Below are 15,546 nucleotides of genomic sequence, written 5' to 3' on the forward strand. Positions count from 1 at the left end.
CGCGTTTTTTGCCATCCAATATATTTTTCTTGTTCCCCTCTTTTCCACCCCACGTATCGACTAGGCAGTCCTCTTCTGGCTTTGGATTGAGCACTCATAACACTGCAATCCTTCGTACCTAGCTTTCTCACGCTGGGTATTGACCGGTATCCTCTTCATGTGAAGAATGCCCAGGTAATTGTGAGTCCAATACCCAACCTCACGCATCGTGAAGCGAAGTTGGCTGGCCCTTCGCAAACCGGCAACCTTTTAAGACTAGCTTCTCTACATGGAATATGACGCCGACCACTGGTTCGGGTATGCGTAGAGTATTGACACTTCGGATGCTTTACAGTCTCGCTCGCGACGCCTGCAAAGATTTCCAATCTGTCCTTTCGAAAGGAACATAACGATCTCCCTGCAGCCAAAGAATAGTGTCGTCCTTATTCCCCTTTTCTTCTGTCCCGATTAAGTCCGGGTCGACGCCCTCTTTCCGCAGCAAAACCTTGTTCTGTTTATGATTGTGGATATGCGAGCTGGCGCTCACCATCCTCAAGAACACGGGCACCGCGTATTTGGGCAGTTCGCTCTTGGCGAAGGCGGCGAGCTTCTCGTAGTCTAGAGTATCTGCAGAAACAGCAGGGTCAAGATGAATGGCAGCGCAGCCGGCGCGACCTTCGTGGTGCGGCACGCTGACACCGTACACGTTGGCCTCGGCGATGCCTGAGAACCGGCCCAGTACCTCGGCCACTTCAGCCGTGGAGACGTTTTCGGACTTCCAGCGGAATGTGTCGCCGAGGCGGTCGAGGAAGTACCAGTGGCCGTCCTTGCCACGCCGCAGGGAGTCGCCCGACCGATACCACAGGTCACCCTTCTTGAAGACGTCGCGAGCGAAGCGCTTGTTGCTTGCCTCCTCGTTCTTCCAATAGACCTGCCAGGGCTTCTGATCCGGCACTGCGACCAAGATCTCGCCGCCTTCCTCGTAGGGCACGCGCTGGGCGAAACCGGTCTTGGGGTCCCGCCAGATCTCGTCGCCCGTCTCGTGGTCGATGCGCACCGGCACGTACGTGTTGCGCATACGATACCGCTGGATCAGGCCGTGGTGCCCCACGCAGTCGCGTAGATAGGGGCCCCGGTCCCACACGAGGAGGTGCAGCATGCCCTCGCTCGAGCTGAAGAACTCGGCGATCTCAGGCACGCCGAACCGCTCCTGGAACTTCGTCCAGACGTCCGGGCGCAGGCCGTTGCCGTAGGCGCCCCGCAGGCGATGTTTTCGCAGTTGCTCCGGCGGTGGCGGGGCGTTCAGCAAGTACCGGATCGTCTCACCCACGTAAATGAAAAAGGTCGCACCGGACTCGGTCACGTCGGGCCAGAAACCGGAGACGGAGAACTTGGGCGCGATCGCGAGCCCGACGCCGCCTAGCAAGAGCGTGGTGGTGGAGATGATGCCCGTTCCGTGGTATAGGGGCATCGAGTTATACCAACAGTCGACCCCAGGCTTGCAACCGAATGGCAGGTTGTAGTAAGTGCTACACAGGTTGATAAGTTAGCAACTCAGATGAACCCCTATTTGCATTGATTATAACCGTATGGAGTCAACTCACGCAGCTATGTGCATACGATTCAGACTGTATGCACAGCCCTTGGGCAGCCCCGTGGTACCGCTGGTGTAGATAAGGCAATACGGGAAAGTTCCCTCCATGCCTTTCCGCCAATTCTCTTCCGGAACCACCGGCGGTCTCGCCTCGATTTGCTGTTTGAATCCGCTGTCCAAAATGAAGATGCCCGTCTTCTTCGACTCGATGTAATCCTTGCTTCCGGCCACCCCTCGCCTGGCATTTCTCGTCTTCATCCACGACTAGGACCTTTGATTCGCAGACGTCGAGGCAATGGTGCAGGGGCCGGCCTTCCAGATTGTAATTGATCAGGGCAGGCGACGCTCCGATGCAGTGACACGCGAACATGACGGCGAAGAACTCGACGCTGTTCAGGAGGTAGACGGCCACGAGGTCGCCGGGCCTGATGCCCTGCTCCAAAGCCACTGGGCGTATTTTGCGGACATCTCGTACAGTTCCTGGTACGTCACTGTCCGGGCCCGGGACCAGATGGCTCTTTCGTTGGGCCACTTTCTGCAGGTCTCTTCCAGGATATACCACGGGGACATCTTGCCCTCCTTCACTAATGGGAGTCAGTTGGAAAGGGGCCATTTTTGAGGCGATTGGAGGTGACGGGCGGGCCAACCTCTCTGGGCGTGCAGCCTCTCTCCTTCTTTCTGGTTCCTGACGAGTTTCCAGTCCCGGCGAAGCTGATACTTGCCATCGAGGTAAGCGGCTGCCGCCAGCATGGCGGAACCAGCAGCTATGGCGAGTTGTCAGTGAATGGTAGTAAGAAGCTTGCCGACATCACTTACCGAGAGCCATTCTTAACAACGAAAAAGCAATATAGGAGGGGTCGAGATGTGTGTCACTATCGAAAAGCTGGGAGGCTAAGTATTTACTACGAGGTCTCGTTTGTGTAATTAGAAGAGAGTTTGCGGTCTGAATCTAGCTTGACTCGCGGATAGACTTGTAAGTTTTCAGATAGGTATCGAAGTCTTACCTAGGAGGCACCAACCTAGCATCTTGTGTGAGCGACGGATGTGCTCGCCTATCACCAAGGCCTTGCCTCGGCATTCCCACAAAGGGCAACCTTGGGTACCCCTCAAAATATGTACCCCAACTTCCACGATCCTTGCTAGTACATGCCCGACGATGCAGCATGCATATCTCATGACGGGCTCGTGGGGGGAAACGGCCCCATCCGCTCCACCCACCGGGTTCGGATGATGGGTTCGCGATTATGGTCAGCGAAACGCTGCCGAAGAACGGGGAGCCTTGGCCGGTGGTTATTAATCAAAAGCCCCGGGGGTTGGTTACTGCCGATAAGCTACATTAGGTAGCTTGCAACGTCAAGGGCGCCAACGACTGGCCATGCAATCTTCCATGTCGTTCAATTACGATCAAGCATCGAATGCATCGACCTAGCAGTGTTACCGCGAATACATGTAGGCAGGTGGATTTTCTACACCCACAAGGCAAAATTGCACCGAGTCCAGTACCTGAACCATTGGAAGGAGAACCAACCCCCAACTGGCTTTGGTCAATGTCGTCATAACCGTTTTCTGAACCGCTTCGCGTATGGCCAAGCGAGCACTGCTTTGTCGGTCTTGAAGTCGGTCTGCTGTACGACTGTTACCCCCCGGTGATCATCTACAGTGCAAATCGAATGAGCTGGCGTCAGGATGGATAACGATAGATGGAATGAAGAGCTAGTTTACGTCCATCATCCCGATTATGCACATATTTGGAGACGGAGCAACTAACGTGAAGATGGCTTGCAGAAAGTCCCGTTTGGCTGGCTCTTGAGATCATGCCCGTTGACCGTTACCAACGCGATGTGAGGTGCGGAGGCTTTTCCGCGGGATGGCCCGAGCGTGGGTGGCCCAGGAAAAAGTTTTGGCTACTGCTGGTGCAGCTCAATAAAACGTCCTGCCAGGCCCCCCAAAACTTTCCCTCTGACTGCATCCACTGACAAAATGTCCACTGCAAACAGCTTCATCGACGTCGAGCGCCACCGCCAGACGCTCGAGCAGAACCTTGTCAAGTTAGAAGAGGCCTTGGACGAATGGCGCCAGTGGAAATCCGAATATGAAGCGTTAAAAAAGGAAGTCAGCGCGCTGCCGGCCAGTACAAAAAACCTGACCAGCACGCGGGAAGCCTACCATGGCGACCTGGTCGACGCGAAGGAGCTGCAGGATATCTTCGGCAAGAACGACTCGAAAACCGCACAGCAAGTCATCAGCGTCCTGACCAACCGGATCGATTATGTCTCAAAGAACATTAGCTCCCTCGAGAACCAGCTCGAGGCGGCCCAGAACAAATACGCAGCCGCAGATGTCTTCAGCAACCCCAACGCTGCCGATGAGGGCGGTCTACCCATTACTGAAATTATGGAGGAACTCGACGATGACGACAACGTCCTCTCGTACAGTCTGCAGACACCGTCCGACAATCAGGCGCAGCTCCTCGAGGCCCTGAAGAAAGCAGGTCTTGCCGAAACACCCGCCCCTCCTGCCACAAAGCCACAGCCTCCCTCCGAAAAGCCCGTAGAAGATGAGGCCGAGGCGCGTGCAACCGCGATCAAGAACGAGGCGGAAGCTCGTGCGAATGCCATCAAGAACAGACAGATCAGGGTGCCCATGAGGCCAAAGGTGCCTGCGCAATCAGAACCAAAGGTCAAGAAGGGTGTTAGCTTCGCCGAGGACACCAAAATAGAGGATGAGGAGGCCAAGGATGAGGTTCAGAGGACGCAAAACGCAGACCAGATTGAGGAACTGATGCGCCAAGCCAAGGCGCAAGAGGAAATCATTTCGGAGCCTGTCATCCCGACTGACGAATCCGAGGAGGAAGCCCAACTTCGAAGAGACATGCTGAGCTATAACCTGTCTGAGCTGAACCCCGTTGTCGCGGAGCTGACGCTTGAAGAAGGTGACTACAGCGGTGATGACTTCGATAGTGAGGACTACTCCGACGACGAGGAAGACGAAGAGGACGAGGACCGCTGGGGCCGGTCTACCCAAAGCGTAGTCGACGATGACTATCGGCAGAAAATGATTGAGATACAAGAGCGCTTATTGGATAGCCAGAAGGCGTCACCTGACTCCTCTGCAAAACTATATGCGGAGGATAATGATGGCGATCTCCAGGGCATCGGGCGCATTACCATCAGGAAGGATGAGCCTACTGCTACGAGTGGCCCCTCTGCTTCGAATGGCGATGTGCCCGTATACAAAACGAAGGGTGTGCGCTTCGCATCAGCTCTTGATGTTGCCGATGAAAAGAAGCCGAGCCAAGCCGAGCCAGCTGAAAAGCAGCCTCCTGTAACGCCCTTTGTCGAACCCCTCTCTACCGAAATTGTCGAACGGAAGAGCAGCACCACTGCAGACCCAACACAGGCCCCCGCCCCTGCCCCCTGCCAAGAAAGCCTCGAGGTTCAAGTCGAGCAGAGCAGCCGGGCCCCCTACACATGGCCCTATCAGCGCAACCGGTATCCCCATTCTGCCAGAGACGCCTGCTACACACAGCCCCATCGCACCGTCAGGGCCAGAGGGTAAAACCATGGCCGATGCCGTTCTCGAGCGGGATAGTTCCACGACCCCCAAGGAGCCTGATGAGCTCGATGCTGGTCTTTTGCGCCAAGAGGCGGCGACTGAGTACTACAAGATGCGAAACCGCCTGATCCAGAAACAAGGTGGGTTCATGAAGGAGGATGAAAACCCCATCCAGCCTCTGGACGAAGAAGAAGGCGGCCCCAAACGTTTGAGTCGCTTTAGAGCAGCAAGGCTGGCAAAGTCGTAGCCTGGAGCAATCTACAGTAGCTCAATGACGAGACTCTGGTTGTTCTTGACTATGTGAACTTGACCTCTGTCCCGCACTGGGCCTGTTGAAATGTGAACTGGAATATCCTGTCTGGAAAGTAGGAGGATCTTGACACCCTTACAAACATATGTCGCCTTGAACGACCTGAACTGATCTATCCAACCGAAGCATTTGGAAGCCATTCGGAGCTTTCAGGTACGGTAAGTCACGATGATTCGTATTCGTTTCCTATGTCGTGTGCAGACGTGAATTGGTCGGAATATGAGAAGAAAATAGCCAGCAGAAACCTCACGGAATCGCTACTATCTGACAATTGATGTACGGCAGCTTCAATCTGCCGTGGCATTACTCGCGATTCCAAGAGCAACTTCCCAACAGGGCTCTCTGATGCCATAATCAGTGGTTCTTTTACCGCCTCCATGGTTTTGCGCAATTCGTTTCACCCTGTACATCCCAAGCACCCCCGACTGTTGCTGGATTCGTAACTTGAATCAATAGACATTGTATATTTTCGTTCAATATAGCCACACTTGTTTTGTTCAACCTCTCGCCGTCATACCTGCCGTAACTCGTGAGGTGATCGCCGGTCTTTCCACACCCGTTCGAGCAGCTCATATCTCTTGTTCAGATGCAATGCAATTCAGCTATACTACTCTTTCGATCCCTTCTTCCCCTTTTCAGCAACATCTTCATCCTTGTTGCCCCCTCTCTAGCTAATCTTGGCGTTGCTGAAGTCCATCTCGGGGTGCTGGTCCTGGAACTTCTTGAGGATGTCGGCCTTCTTCTGCTCGTCGCTGGTGGGGAGGCCCTGCTCCTTCTGACGCTGGTCGAACATCATCTTCTCAACCATGCCGCGGGTGGCGCCGTCGAGGTCCGACAGCTTCGAGTTCTCGGGCTGGATGCGCGAGACGTCGATCTTGGGCGCCGAGGTGACGACGTGCGCCCACCACTCCATCTTGTTCTGCTTGTCGAGGTGGATCTCGACAGACTTGGTGCCGTCCGCGTTCGAGGACAGGGTCCAGGTGGATTCGGAGGTGCTTACGGCGTGGGGGAAGTCGCCCTGGGGCAAGGAAGAGTCGTGAGTTACTGAGGGATGCATATAGGTTGTTGGGTAGGGAGGAGCTTACATCGATGATGGGGTCTGGCCCTTGACGCCGGCCACCAGCTTGTTCTTCTTGATGTCGACAACGATGTCGCGGCCCTTGTAGTTGCCCGGGATACCCGAGATGACGACGTCGAGCTCGGCGATGGTCTGCGTCCACTTGTAGGGCAGGGCGTCCTGCTCCTCCTGCTCCTTTGCGATCGCGGCAGCGTCGGCCTGAGGGTCTGGTAGGATGGGCGCAAGAGAGTGTTAGCAAAAGCAGCTATGTCGTAGCTATGGTGGGGTTGTCTTTGCATATGGGATGAACCAGATGCAAAGGAGCGGGCAGTCGCAAACCAGAGCTGGGCACATTGCCGGCCTGTAGTTGTCTGTCGCACAGAAGGAGGGAGTTGGAGCTTGTACTCACCTTTGTCAGCCATGTTTGCAGATCTGTGATATGCTGGAAGTAGTATGAGGGAGCTGTCGAAATGTTTACAAATGCAAAGGATGACAAAAAGCTTCTCCAAGCCAGTGATACTAAACTTAGCGCGGGGTCGTTGTTAGTGGGGGTGCTCCCCGGTGTTCAGCCTCCTTGCCTGCAGGTCCAGTGAATAGGTGCGCAAGGTGCGGAAGGAATTCCACGTTACCTAACCGACCTTGGCCCGGATTTAATCGACAGCTCTCATTCCACATTCCAACCTCCCTCCAGATCGCAATCCTCCGCCACTCTCCACCGTTTCTCGCTGGGCATAGATCGGATTCCGGCCGGCTTGATCTATCCCAAGGCCTTGATTTCGTTTGCCGAAAGGTTATCTGCGGCTACACCCGAACGTGATTAATCGTTGCTCGCTTCCGAAGTCGAATCGCAGACCTCCGAACCTCGTCTCGTGGGTCGGGTGCGCCGTATCACATTTATTTGCAGACTATACCAACAGGCACTATTACCACCAAGCCGTGCCCGCCCCAACCGTCAAGATGTCACGCAAAGCGGTGACGAGTACGGTCACCCAGCCGTCCAACGCCATTCTCCCTTCCGACATTTGCCCAGTATGCAAGCGTGTCCGCTACCTCAACACCGACATGAGGTTTCTGATCAACCCCGAGTGCTACCATGCCATGTGCTCGCAATGCGTCGACAACATCTTCAAGTCCGGCCCTGCCCAGTGCCCCTACGTCTCGTGCAGCAAGACCCTGCGCCTGCGTGGCTTCCGGGAAGCTTGGTTCGGCGACTTGTCCGTAGAGCGCGAGGTGGACATACGGAAGCGCGTCGCGGCCGTCTTCAACAACACACAGGACGACTTTGAGACGCTACGGGACTTCAACAACTACCTGCAGGACGTGGAGGACCTTACCTTTGCGCTCGTTAGCGGCACGGACGAGGAGAGGAGGAAAGCCGAAGCGCAGCTGGTGGCGTATGAGGAGAAGAACAAGGCCGACATCGACCGCAACAGGAAGAAGGGCCGGGAAGTCGAGGCGGCAAGGAAGAAGCGCGAGGCCGAGGCAGAAGCAGCCTCCAAGGCGAGAAGATTGGAAGAGCAGAGAGAAGAGGAAGAAGCGCGCAAGGAAGAGGCGACGCTCAACCGCGAGGTCATGGAGGCCCTCGCACGAGGCGAAGCCGGCACCGCAGCCCAGATCCAGGAGCGCATCCTGGCACACAAGAGGCAAAGAATTGCGCAGCTGAACGGCAAGCACTTCCCCCTGCCTTAGACAGCGGCCCATCGAGCATGCTGTCGATCCGTGGACTCAAAGCCAAGCGGACGGGGCCCACGGAAGACGAGGAGGACAGAAACAAGCCCTACGATCCGTTTGGGGCTACCGACCTGGACCCTACCCGGTACCAAATCCACGATACTTACGAGAACTCATGGCTGGACCCTGCTAGAACCAGGGACGATCATCGTGTACCTGGCTACAGCGTACAGGAATACGTCACACGTGCCATGTTCGAGGCGTTTGCTGGACTCGGTGTGGACATTGACGAGGAGAAGGCTGGTGCGCAAAGAGCCGTGGGTACCGTCGGTCCCAAGCATGCTGCGCAGGCGAACGTGACCTCTGGGGCATTACGAAAAGCCGGTGATGATGTGTTTGGTTGAGGGCAAAGTTGGCAGTCCGTTACGAAGAGAGATGCAGCTTACGAACATCCGTCTCCCTTTGCATAGCGTCGGCGTTATCTTACAGGATATTGGGCTTTAGAGGGCTGTGCTTGATCGGTACATGGAAATAATAGACAGATGGCATGATCAAGAAATGATAGTACAGTATTACCAGAGTTATCCAACGCTATTTTATCAGTGGCAGCTACATCATGCATGCCACTGCTCGAACCCATAACAGCCATCTGGCCTATCCCTTCCTGTTTGCCCAGAACCCCAGGTACATTGTGAGCAGTCGCCCCTCGCGTTATGCAAGTTAGCTGCTCCTTCCCTCCTCCCTGCAAGCAGGTCTGGGTAGGTACGTACCCCCACAATTTCTCCCCGAGGTTGCAACTCTTCGGTGAAATCAACAAGCATCCCAAGTCTCATCCCACTTCACGTTCACATTCACATTCACTCCAGCGCCTCTTCATGTATGGTTACACCAGTGGAAAAAATCGCACATGCAGACGTTGATTGCGTTCACGGAGTGATCAAGCTGTGTAGGTGGGACAACTTAGAATAACGTACAACAACAGCCAACTTCACTTGTCCATCACTTGGGAATCAACATGTCGAAATAATCAACAGCGCCACCAAGAAGAAACATTTGTTCATCGCTTTCAAGGAGTAAACAAGTCCAAGAATCACTTGGAGGTGAAATACCAGATCGCCCAAGCCAATTGTACCAACAAGCATACCCATTTCACACTCGTACCGAGCACCAGGATAATCAGCAACAATGCCAGTATGGCCCGGGGCCACAATTCGAGAGCCAAGAAGGCATACACGCCTCCAGGCTTCCACTTCCCCTAACGACGATCCAAGGCCAGCCAAGCATTTCTTCCGGAACTTCTTGACCGCGAACCGATATATATATATGGCCGGTGGCGAGAAACCCATCGGGGACAAGAGAGCCAAGGAAGTATGGGAGAAGGCACGTGCGGAAGTCAACCTGACTATCGTGTTTGAGGCCATTTGGTATTTCTCCGACTTTTGGGTCATGAGATCCTTCTGGACACGCATCAGTGGCTTCTTGAAATATTCCGGGAGCGCCAATCTGAGTACCGATCTGAGAGCAATGGTCTATGCTTACTGCGATGCTCGGTCGACATTCCTGCAGAAGCAACAACAAGGACAGGAAGCTGGTCCTGCACCCGGATCCCGGCTGGTAGAATTGGTCGATCATGTCAACGAACTTCGAGAGCAGCTGGACCCGTCTATTAGTGTATTTGTCACCTCCGAGATTTGGGCTCGGCGCATGGAGGGCTGGAAGCAGCGGCTACAAGAAGTGATGGGGGAGCTTGAAGTACCCAATGCGCCACAGCTGAAAGATGGCCAGGCTTCCTCCATGTCCCCAGCGCCCTCGCATGCAGCGGAGAATGATCCCAACGAAGAGCACCCAATATCCACTGGCAATGGTGCAGGTGATAAGCCGGACAACGCGAGTAAAGAGAGTACGCCCTTTTTCTTCGACGTTTCTGGCAAGAAAGGCGAGGTCTCTGGCAGGAAAAAGAGGAGCTCCCGACGACGACAACGACGACATCCACAGTTTTGGGAATTCACCTAAACGACCAGCTTTAGAGGACGTCTTAAGTATTGATGAGAAGACTGACGCCGGATCAGCACAACTAACCCATGATTCCATTGACAAATTTAAGGAAATGAAACTGGATCACGAATTATGGATAGGCGAAATCGAGGCACGACAGAAAGAGATGGAAGAGGAAGCGAACCAGAAACTCGACATCCAGAACAAGGAGGCATCCGCCCGCCTAGAGGCGTTCCAGGTTCAGCTCAAGACAATGCAAGACCAACTACAGGAGTACCAGGCCACTGCAGCTAAACCTCCGATGTTGCCAGCAGCCTCTGCAGGTCCTAGAGAACGCGACCTTTCAGAGTTGACAGCACGCGAGCCGAAGGAGTTTATTAAGGTCATCTGTGACGAGCTCAGTAAGCTACGAGCCGTGGCCAAGACCAAGATCCACCAGATGGACAAACAAGGTCTTCCGGACGATGAGAACAAGCTGGCCGTTTCCGATCTCTCGTGGCAGATTGGGAAGTGCATCAAGGTTGCTGAGAAGGGCGTTAGCGAGCTGATGTGAGGATGCGACAAGGAGTTACATGATATGGCGGATGATTAAGATATACCCCTGGCGTTCCCATTCTTTCAGTTGACGAGAAACTAGTTGCTCTAGCATAACCTAGCAGTCTGGCATCAATGCAAACAAAGTAGGGGTTTACTGGCAACATCCGCAGCTCTTATTCGACTAGAATTCACTGTATTATCCTCTTGATGGCGAAAGTGCTGCTCTCACCAGATATTTCAGTGCCGTACGGATCAAGGGGATACAAGTGAGTGAGTGCCAGTCCTTTTTCTTTCTGAAGTGTTCTACCGCTAGTCGTTGCCCACGGTTCCCGAGCCCCCGTGCCAAGGCTCAGGTCCGCGGAGATCCATGGTCCACTTACGCAAAGCCCCCGGCGCCAGCGCCCGTCAGCCTCTTCGCCTTACCACCCATCCGCCTTGCAGCGAGTTTCTGTTACACCATATGACGCCCAGGCTGGCAATTAATTGGTCATCGCCTCGAACCACAGCGTATAGGAGCGAAGAGTGTTAGTCAGAACCAAGACCATCCCTCGGCCATCAGTGATCGCTGCATTCCTGCCTGTCACTTGCCTGAAAAGTAAGAGACACATGACGCTGTCGTCGTTGTCCGGCGGATGCAGAGCGTGTTACTTGCAAGTATAAACTTTTCCCCTTCGGGGTTCTCGGTGGTCTCGGTATGGAGGGGCCGTTATTTCCAATGAATGATTGACCAGGCTAACGGTTAGGTAAGTTTTCTTCCCAGGACATGGGGAAAGGGAGGGATGTTTAGTTGGATCTGGGGATCTCGCATCTCTTTATGTAAAAGGATGCCTGCCTGCCCATTCAGAGGATGGCTTCAACGTTACTTGCACCCTCCAACGGCTCGTCGAGAAAAGATAACCCCTAAGGCTGGCATTGGCTGGCTTCATGTTCATCAGTCACTTTTGCGCATCTGATCTGTGCTTCCCACCCTTATTGGACGTGCCTACCCGAAACCTCAATATCTCTCTGGCCGACTACTGCAAGCCTCCCGAGCCGAGCAACCGACCGTGGGCCGTGGCGTCTCCCACTTGATGTGCACGACCGACTTGCAACAACCAGCCGACTCCCCGCAGCTTTGAACAGAGAAGTGTGACTCTATTGTCACCTGTCCCGGGATAGGGAGCTTTGCAAGACCGCCTCATGAATTCGAAAAAGCTTCATCGATTATTTCATTGTTCTGAACCTTAAAACCACCAAAACAGAACTCAAGAACTTGCCCGGAAAAGGGCACAAACCCGCTCGCTCCAGATGAAGCGGTCACCCCTCCGCAGCCCGTCCAGATGGCACTTCGACCTCGACGCCTACCTCAACCCGTATCTGCCCTCGCCGCCATGGAAACGCCTGCCGCGGTTCGCGACGCATTTTGTGGGCTACCGGCCGCAGCCCCAGCAGCCCATCGGTAACCTGGCCATGATTACGTGGGCGTTTATCGGCATCTTCGCATCACTGAGCATCATCGAGGTCGTGGGCCGGCACATCGACAGTTTTCGGACCGGGGGCGCGCCGCTAATCATTGGGAGTTTTGTAAGTGTGGCCTCATTCTGTACTATCTGATACGAAGAGCCTCAAGCATGAAGCACTTTCACAAACTAACATGTCCTTTCTGTAAAAGGGAGCCGCTGCTGTCCTCGAGTTCTACGCCATCGAGTCCCCCCTCTCGCAGCCGCGCAACTCGATCCTGGGACAGGTTCTCGCCAGTCTCGTGGGCGTTGCCGTGGCCAAGCTGTTCGAGCTGGACCCGACGTTATTTCCGGCCGCCGGAGGGCCCGAGTCTGGTGTCCCGGTTCATGACTTGACCTGGCTGGCGGGGGCTCTGGCCTGTGCTTCGGCCACGGCGGTCATGGCCCTGACGGGCACTGTACACCCGCCTGCCGGTGCTACCGCGTTGCTCGCCGTCGTGGATGCGGATGTGCGTGCTCTCGGCTGGTTCCTCATCCCCGTCATGCTGCTCGGCTGCACGCTCATGTTCAGCGTGGCCCTGCTCGTCAACAACATCCAGCGCCGGTTCCCCGTGTACTGGTGGACGGCGGGTGAGGTGGGGAGATGGTGGAGGAGGAGGAGGACGGCAGAGAAGTCAGAAAGCCACCAAGAGCATTGGGGACCCCACATCGAAACGAAACCGTCACATGCAGCATCATGTCGACATCCTAGCAATGCCGTTAGTCCTGACGGTAATACAGATCTAGAGCTGGGAGGAAACGCGAGCGGCGGAGCGCCATCGGAGATGACGACGACAGGGGATAGCGGCAGCACGCTCAACATGGAGACGACGCGGAGTCGGGACGTGTATATCGCCAACAGCCGTAGTATTGTGATCGAGGCAGATCGTGTCGTGATACCCGACGATGTCTACATGACTCCGGAAGAGAGGCTGTTCTTAGAGGAGCTGTGTGGGAGGTTATGAGGTTAGATGATAAATGAAGACGAGTTGATACCAGAAGTCATGAGACATAGCCATGACGTTGGTTCGGCATGGCAGTATACCCAAGCCGGCATATTGCATCTTGGTGCACATGAAGAGCTAGCTAGAAACTACAGAGATCAGTATTGTAGGGCCGAAACTCCAGCATACTTCTTTTCTTGCCGTTTCACTGAAACTCGTCACGGTTCTGATTCATGAAGCTTGACAGCGCCTGCGCACCCCTGGATGTTTCCCACTAGGCGAGGGGTTAACCGCCCATGACAGGACAGGGGGTAGCCCTTCAAACAAATCTGGGGCAAGCGCGACGCGCTAAATGCAAGCTTGGCATTTCTCGATCGCGTCTTATCCCAACCATATATCAATTGTTGGAGATATTGTCGATTGTTCGTTATGAACTGAGTAAATGGAGAGATGAACCAGGCCTCTGAGCCTTGGACCGATTTGTGAAGTTGGACCGGGAAGTGTTGCGATACGAAGCATCGTCACGGGCGCTTTGTCTCTAACCCTAATCACATGCACTGACATCTTGCGTTTGAGGTGACCTGTAAGTTTTCCAAGCCTTGAGCAAATATGGTACGATGAGTACCTGGAGGATACGACAGGCCACTGTATATTCCAAAGCAGCACCCTGCTGTTCAATTCCCATTGAACCCAATATCTTCCATGACTTTCTCTCCCCGTTCTGCTTTCCTTGTGAACCCTCGCTGTTTGGTGTTATCGGTGAGGTCTCCCTCTTGCCAGGTGTAATATCAAGCACCCGAGCTGTCGAAACACACGAAATCAAACTACCCCGCTCGTAGCTTTTGCCATGGGCATCAAAGGGTGAGCATATGCCGAGGCCCACGGTGAAGCTAGTGACTCGCTGACCAGGTTGACCCCCGCAGATTTTGGGAGACAGTGTCCGAGACCCATTCCGGCCGAACGCTCCCCTTGGCGGAGCTCAACGCCGAGCATGTCAAGGAGACGGGCCGCCCGATGCGGATCGCCATCGACACCCCGCTCGCCGTGTACAAGTACCTGACCGGCACCGACCACGTCTACGCGCAGGGTTGCGGCGGGATGAACCACCCGACCCGCACGCTCTTCTACCACATCACCCACATCCTCGAGACCGGCATCCAGCCCGTGTTCGTCTACGATGGGGACGGCAAGCCCAAGGTCAAGCGCGGCGTCCACACGACGGCGGGGCCGTTTCAGCCTTTCCCCCGCGCAGCGAGCGCTTCGGGCGGACCGAGCTAGACGTGAAGCGCGAGCAGGACGTCCGGCACATCATCTACCTGTCCAAGAAGATCCTGGACTTTTGGGCCTCCCTTGGATCGACGCGTTGGCGAGGCCGAGGCGGAGTGCGCCCGGTTGGAGAGGGCCAGGCTCGTGGACGCCGTCATGTCGGCCGACGGCGATGCCTTCTTGTTTGGAGCCCGGACCGTGCTTCAATATCTGACCGCGGACAAGAAGGACAAGGGGAATAAAAGCAAGGGCCGTAGGGTTCAAGTTATTCGAATGGAGGACCTGGAGAAGGCAGAACCTCCGCTTACACAGAGAGTCCTTTTCTCTTTGGCTCTCTTCGCCGGCGGCGATTACAACACGGGCCTCGAGGGTTGCGGGCCGAAGCTTGCTCTCGAAATTGGCGCATCCAGATATGGTGGTCACCTGTGGACGATGGCACGCGGGAATAATTGGGGCAAACTACCAGACTGGAGGGATTCTCTAGCGGGGGAGTTGAGGAACGACTCGGAGTTCTTCGAAAAGAAGCATACTGCAGTGGCAAACGCGCTGAAGAAAAGCTTCCCGGACCAGAATGTTGCCAAATACTACATGAGGGAGATTAACGAAAAGCCGGCGACAACGGCCATTGATTGGGAAAAGGAGCCTGATATTCCGGGGTTGTGGGAGTTTACGGGCGAATGGTTCGATTGGCTACACCGGCACTTCGCCGTCAAGTTCGTGCGGATCATCTCCGTCGCGCTCCTCGTCCGTACAATTCTCCGTTGTATGTCGTCCAAGACGGGCAGGCCAAGCAACCTAATCGCCACCGTTTCGAAAACCAGGGGTGAGGGGGCGAAGGAGGAAGCCATGATCAAGTTCGACAGAGCCAGCATGGTCGGCTTGAACATAAAAGCCGAGCGTATAGTCGAAAGCCATAAGGGCAACCTGAATCAGGTGGAAGTCAAAGACGACCCGGTGTGGCTTTCCCCACTGGCTTGTTCAGGAACGCCCTGACCTCTTTCAACAACCAATCAAGCCCGCTGGTAGTAGCAACAAGAGAAAGTCAACCGGCGCCGCAACGACCGATGGCGAGACTCCTTCCAAGCGCTCTCGAGGCCGGCCACCCAGCAAGCCGGCTACGAGCAGCCCGAACACCGCGACTGCGTCCAAACGTGGTCCAG

General features: G+C 55.0%; 9 protein-coding genes across 9 annotated transcripts; 7 read left to right on the forward strand and 2 right to left on the reverse strand.

Moving 5' to 3' along the window:
* Positions 1-328: 328 nt before the first annotated feature.
* On the reverse strand, positions 329-2,399 carry PG997_012175 (uncharacterized protein; the record flags this gene model as incomplete). Its single annotated transcript, XM_066816489.1, has 4 exons — positions 329-1,508; positions 1,600-2,152; positions 2,221-2,337; positions 2,390-2,399. 4 exons carry the CDS (start codon positions 2,397-2,399, stop codon positions 329-331), a joined length of 1,860 nt encoding a protein of 619 aa, XP_066662181.1.
* A 1,154-nt stretch (positions 2,400-3,553) lies between these two features.
* Positions 3,554-5,375, forward strand: PG997_012176 (uncharacterized protein; the record flags this gene model as incomplete). Its single annotated transcript, XM_066816490.1, has 2 exons — positions 3,554-5,064; positions 5,102-5,375. The coding sequence occupies 2 exons, from the start codon at positions 3,554-3,556 to the stop codon at positions 5,373-5,375; spliced, it is 1,785 nt and encodes a 594-aa protein (XP_066662182.1).
* A 730-nt stretch (positions 5,376-6,105) lies between these two features.
* PG997_012177 (CS-domain-containing protein) lies at positions 6,106-6,917 on the reverse strand (the record flags this gene model as incomplete). The annotated part of the gene is made up of 3 exons (XM_066816491.1): positions 6,106-6,433; positions 6,524-6,722; positions 6,905-6,917. 3 exons carry the CDS (start codon positions 6,915-6,917, stop codon positions 6,106-6,108), a joined length of 540 nt encoding a protein of 179 aa, XP_066662183.1.
* A 535-nt stretch (positions 6,918-7,452) lies between these two features.
* Positions 7,453-8,570, forward strand: PG997_012178 (CDK-activating kinase assembly factor MAT1; the record flags this gene model as incomplete). The annotated part of the gene is made up of 2 exons (XM_066816492.1): positions 7,453-8,161; positions 8,227-8,570. 2 exons carry the CDS (start codon positions 7,453-7,455, stop codon positions 8,568-8,570), a joined length of 1,053 nt encoding a protein of 350 aa, XP_066662184.1.
* A 781-nt stretch (positions 8,571-9,351) lies between these two features.
* On the forward strand, positions 9,352-10,179 carry PG997_012179 (uncharacterized protein; the record flags this gene model as incomplete). Its single annotated transcript, XM_066816493.1, has 1 exon — positions 9,352-10,179. One exon carries the CDS (start codon positions 9,352-9,354, stop codon positions 10,177-10,179), a length of 828 nt encoding a protein of 275 aa, XP_066662185.1.
* A 94-nt stretch (positions 10,180-10,273) lies between these two features.
* On the forward strand, positions 10,274-10,714 carry PG997_012180 (uncharacterized protein; the record flags this gene model as incomplete). The annotated part of the gene is made up of 1 exon (XM_066816494.1): positions 10,274-10,714. The coding sequence occupies one exon, from the start codon at positions 10,274-10,276 to the stop codon at positions 10,712-10,714; it is 441 nt and encodes a 146-aa protein (XP_066662186.1).
* A 1,271-nt stretch (positions 10,715-11,985) lies between these two features.
* Positions 11,986-13,141, forward strand: PG997_012181 (uncharacterized protein; the record flags this gene model as incomplete). Its single annotated transcript, XM_066816495.1, has 2 exons — positions 11,986-12,261; positions 12,350-13,141. The coding sequence occupies 2 exons, from the start codon at positions 11,986-11,988 to the stop codon at positions 13,139-13,141; spliced, it is 1,068 nt and encodes a 355-aa protein (XP_066662187.1).
* An 826-nt stretch (positions 13,142-13,967) lies between these two features.
* On the forward strand, positions 13,968-14,398 carry PG997_012182 (uncharacterized protein; the record flags this gene model as incomplete). Its single annotated transcript, XM_066816496.1, has 2 exons — positions 13,968-13,981; positions 14,044-14,398. The coding sequence occupies 2 exons, from the start codon at positions 13,968-13,970 to the stop codon at positions 14,396-14,398; spliced, it is 369 nt and encodes a 122-aa protein (XP_066662188.1).
* A 144-nt stretch (positions 14,399-14,542) lies between these two features.
* Positions 14,543-15,379, forward strand: PG997_012183 (DNA repair endonuclease rad2; the record flags this gene model as incomplete). The annotated part of the gene is made up of 1 exon (XM_066816497.1): positions 14,543-15,379. One exon carries the CDS (start codon positions 14,543-14,545, stop codon positions 15,377-15,379), a length of 837 nt encoding a protein of 278 aa, XP_066662189.1.
* Between the last annotated feature and the right edge of the window lie 167 nt (positions 15,380-15,546).

The sequence above is a fragment of the Apiospora hydei genome (assembly GCF_038363865.1).
Source record: "Apiospora hydei strain CBS 114990 chromosome Unknown utg000009l_segment0_segment0, whole genome shotgun sequence".
Classification (NCBI taxonomy): domain Eukaryota; kingdom Fungi; phylum Ascomycota; class Sordariomycetes; order Amphisphaeriales; family Apiosporaceae; genus Apiospora; species Apiospora hydei.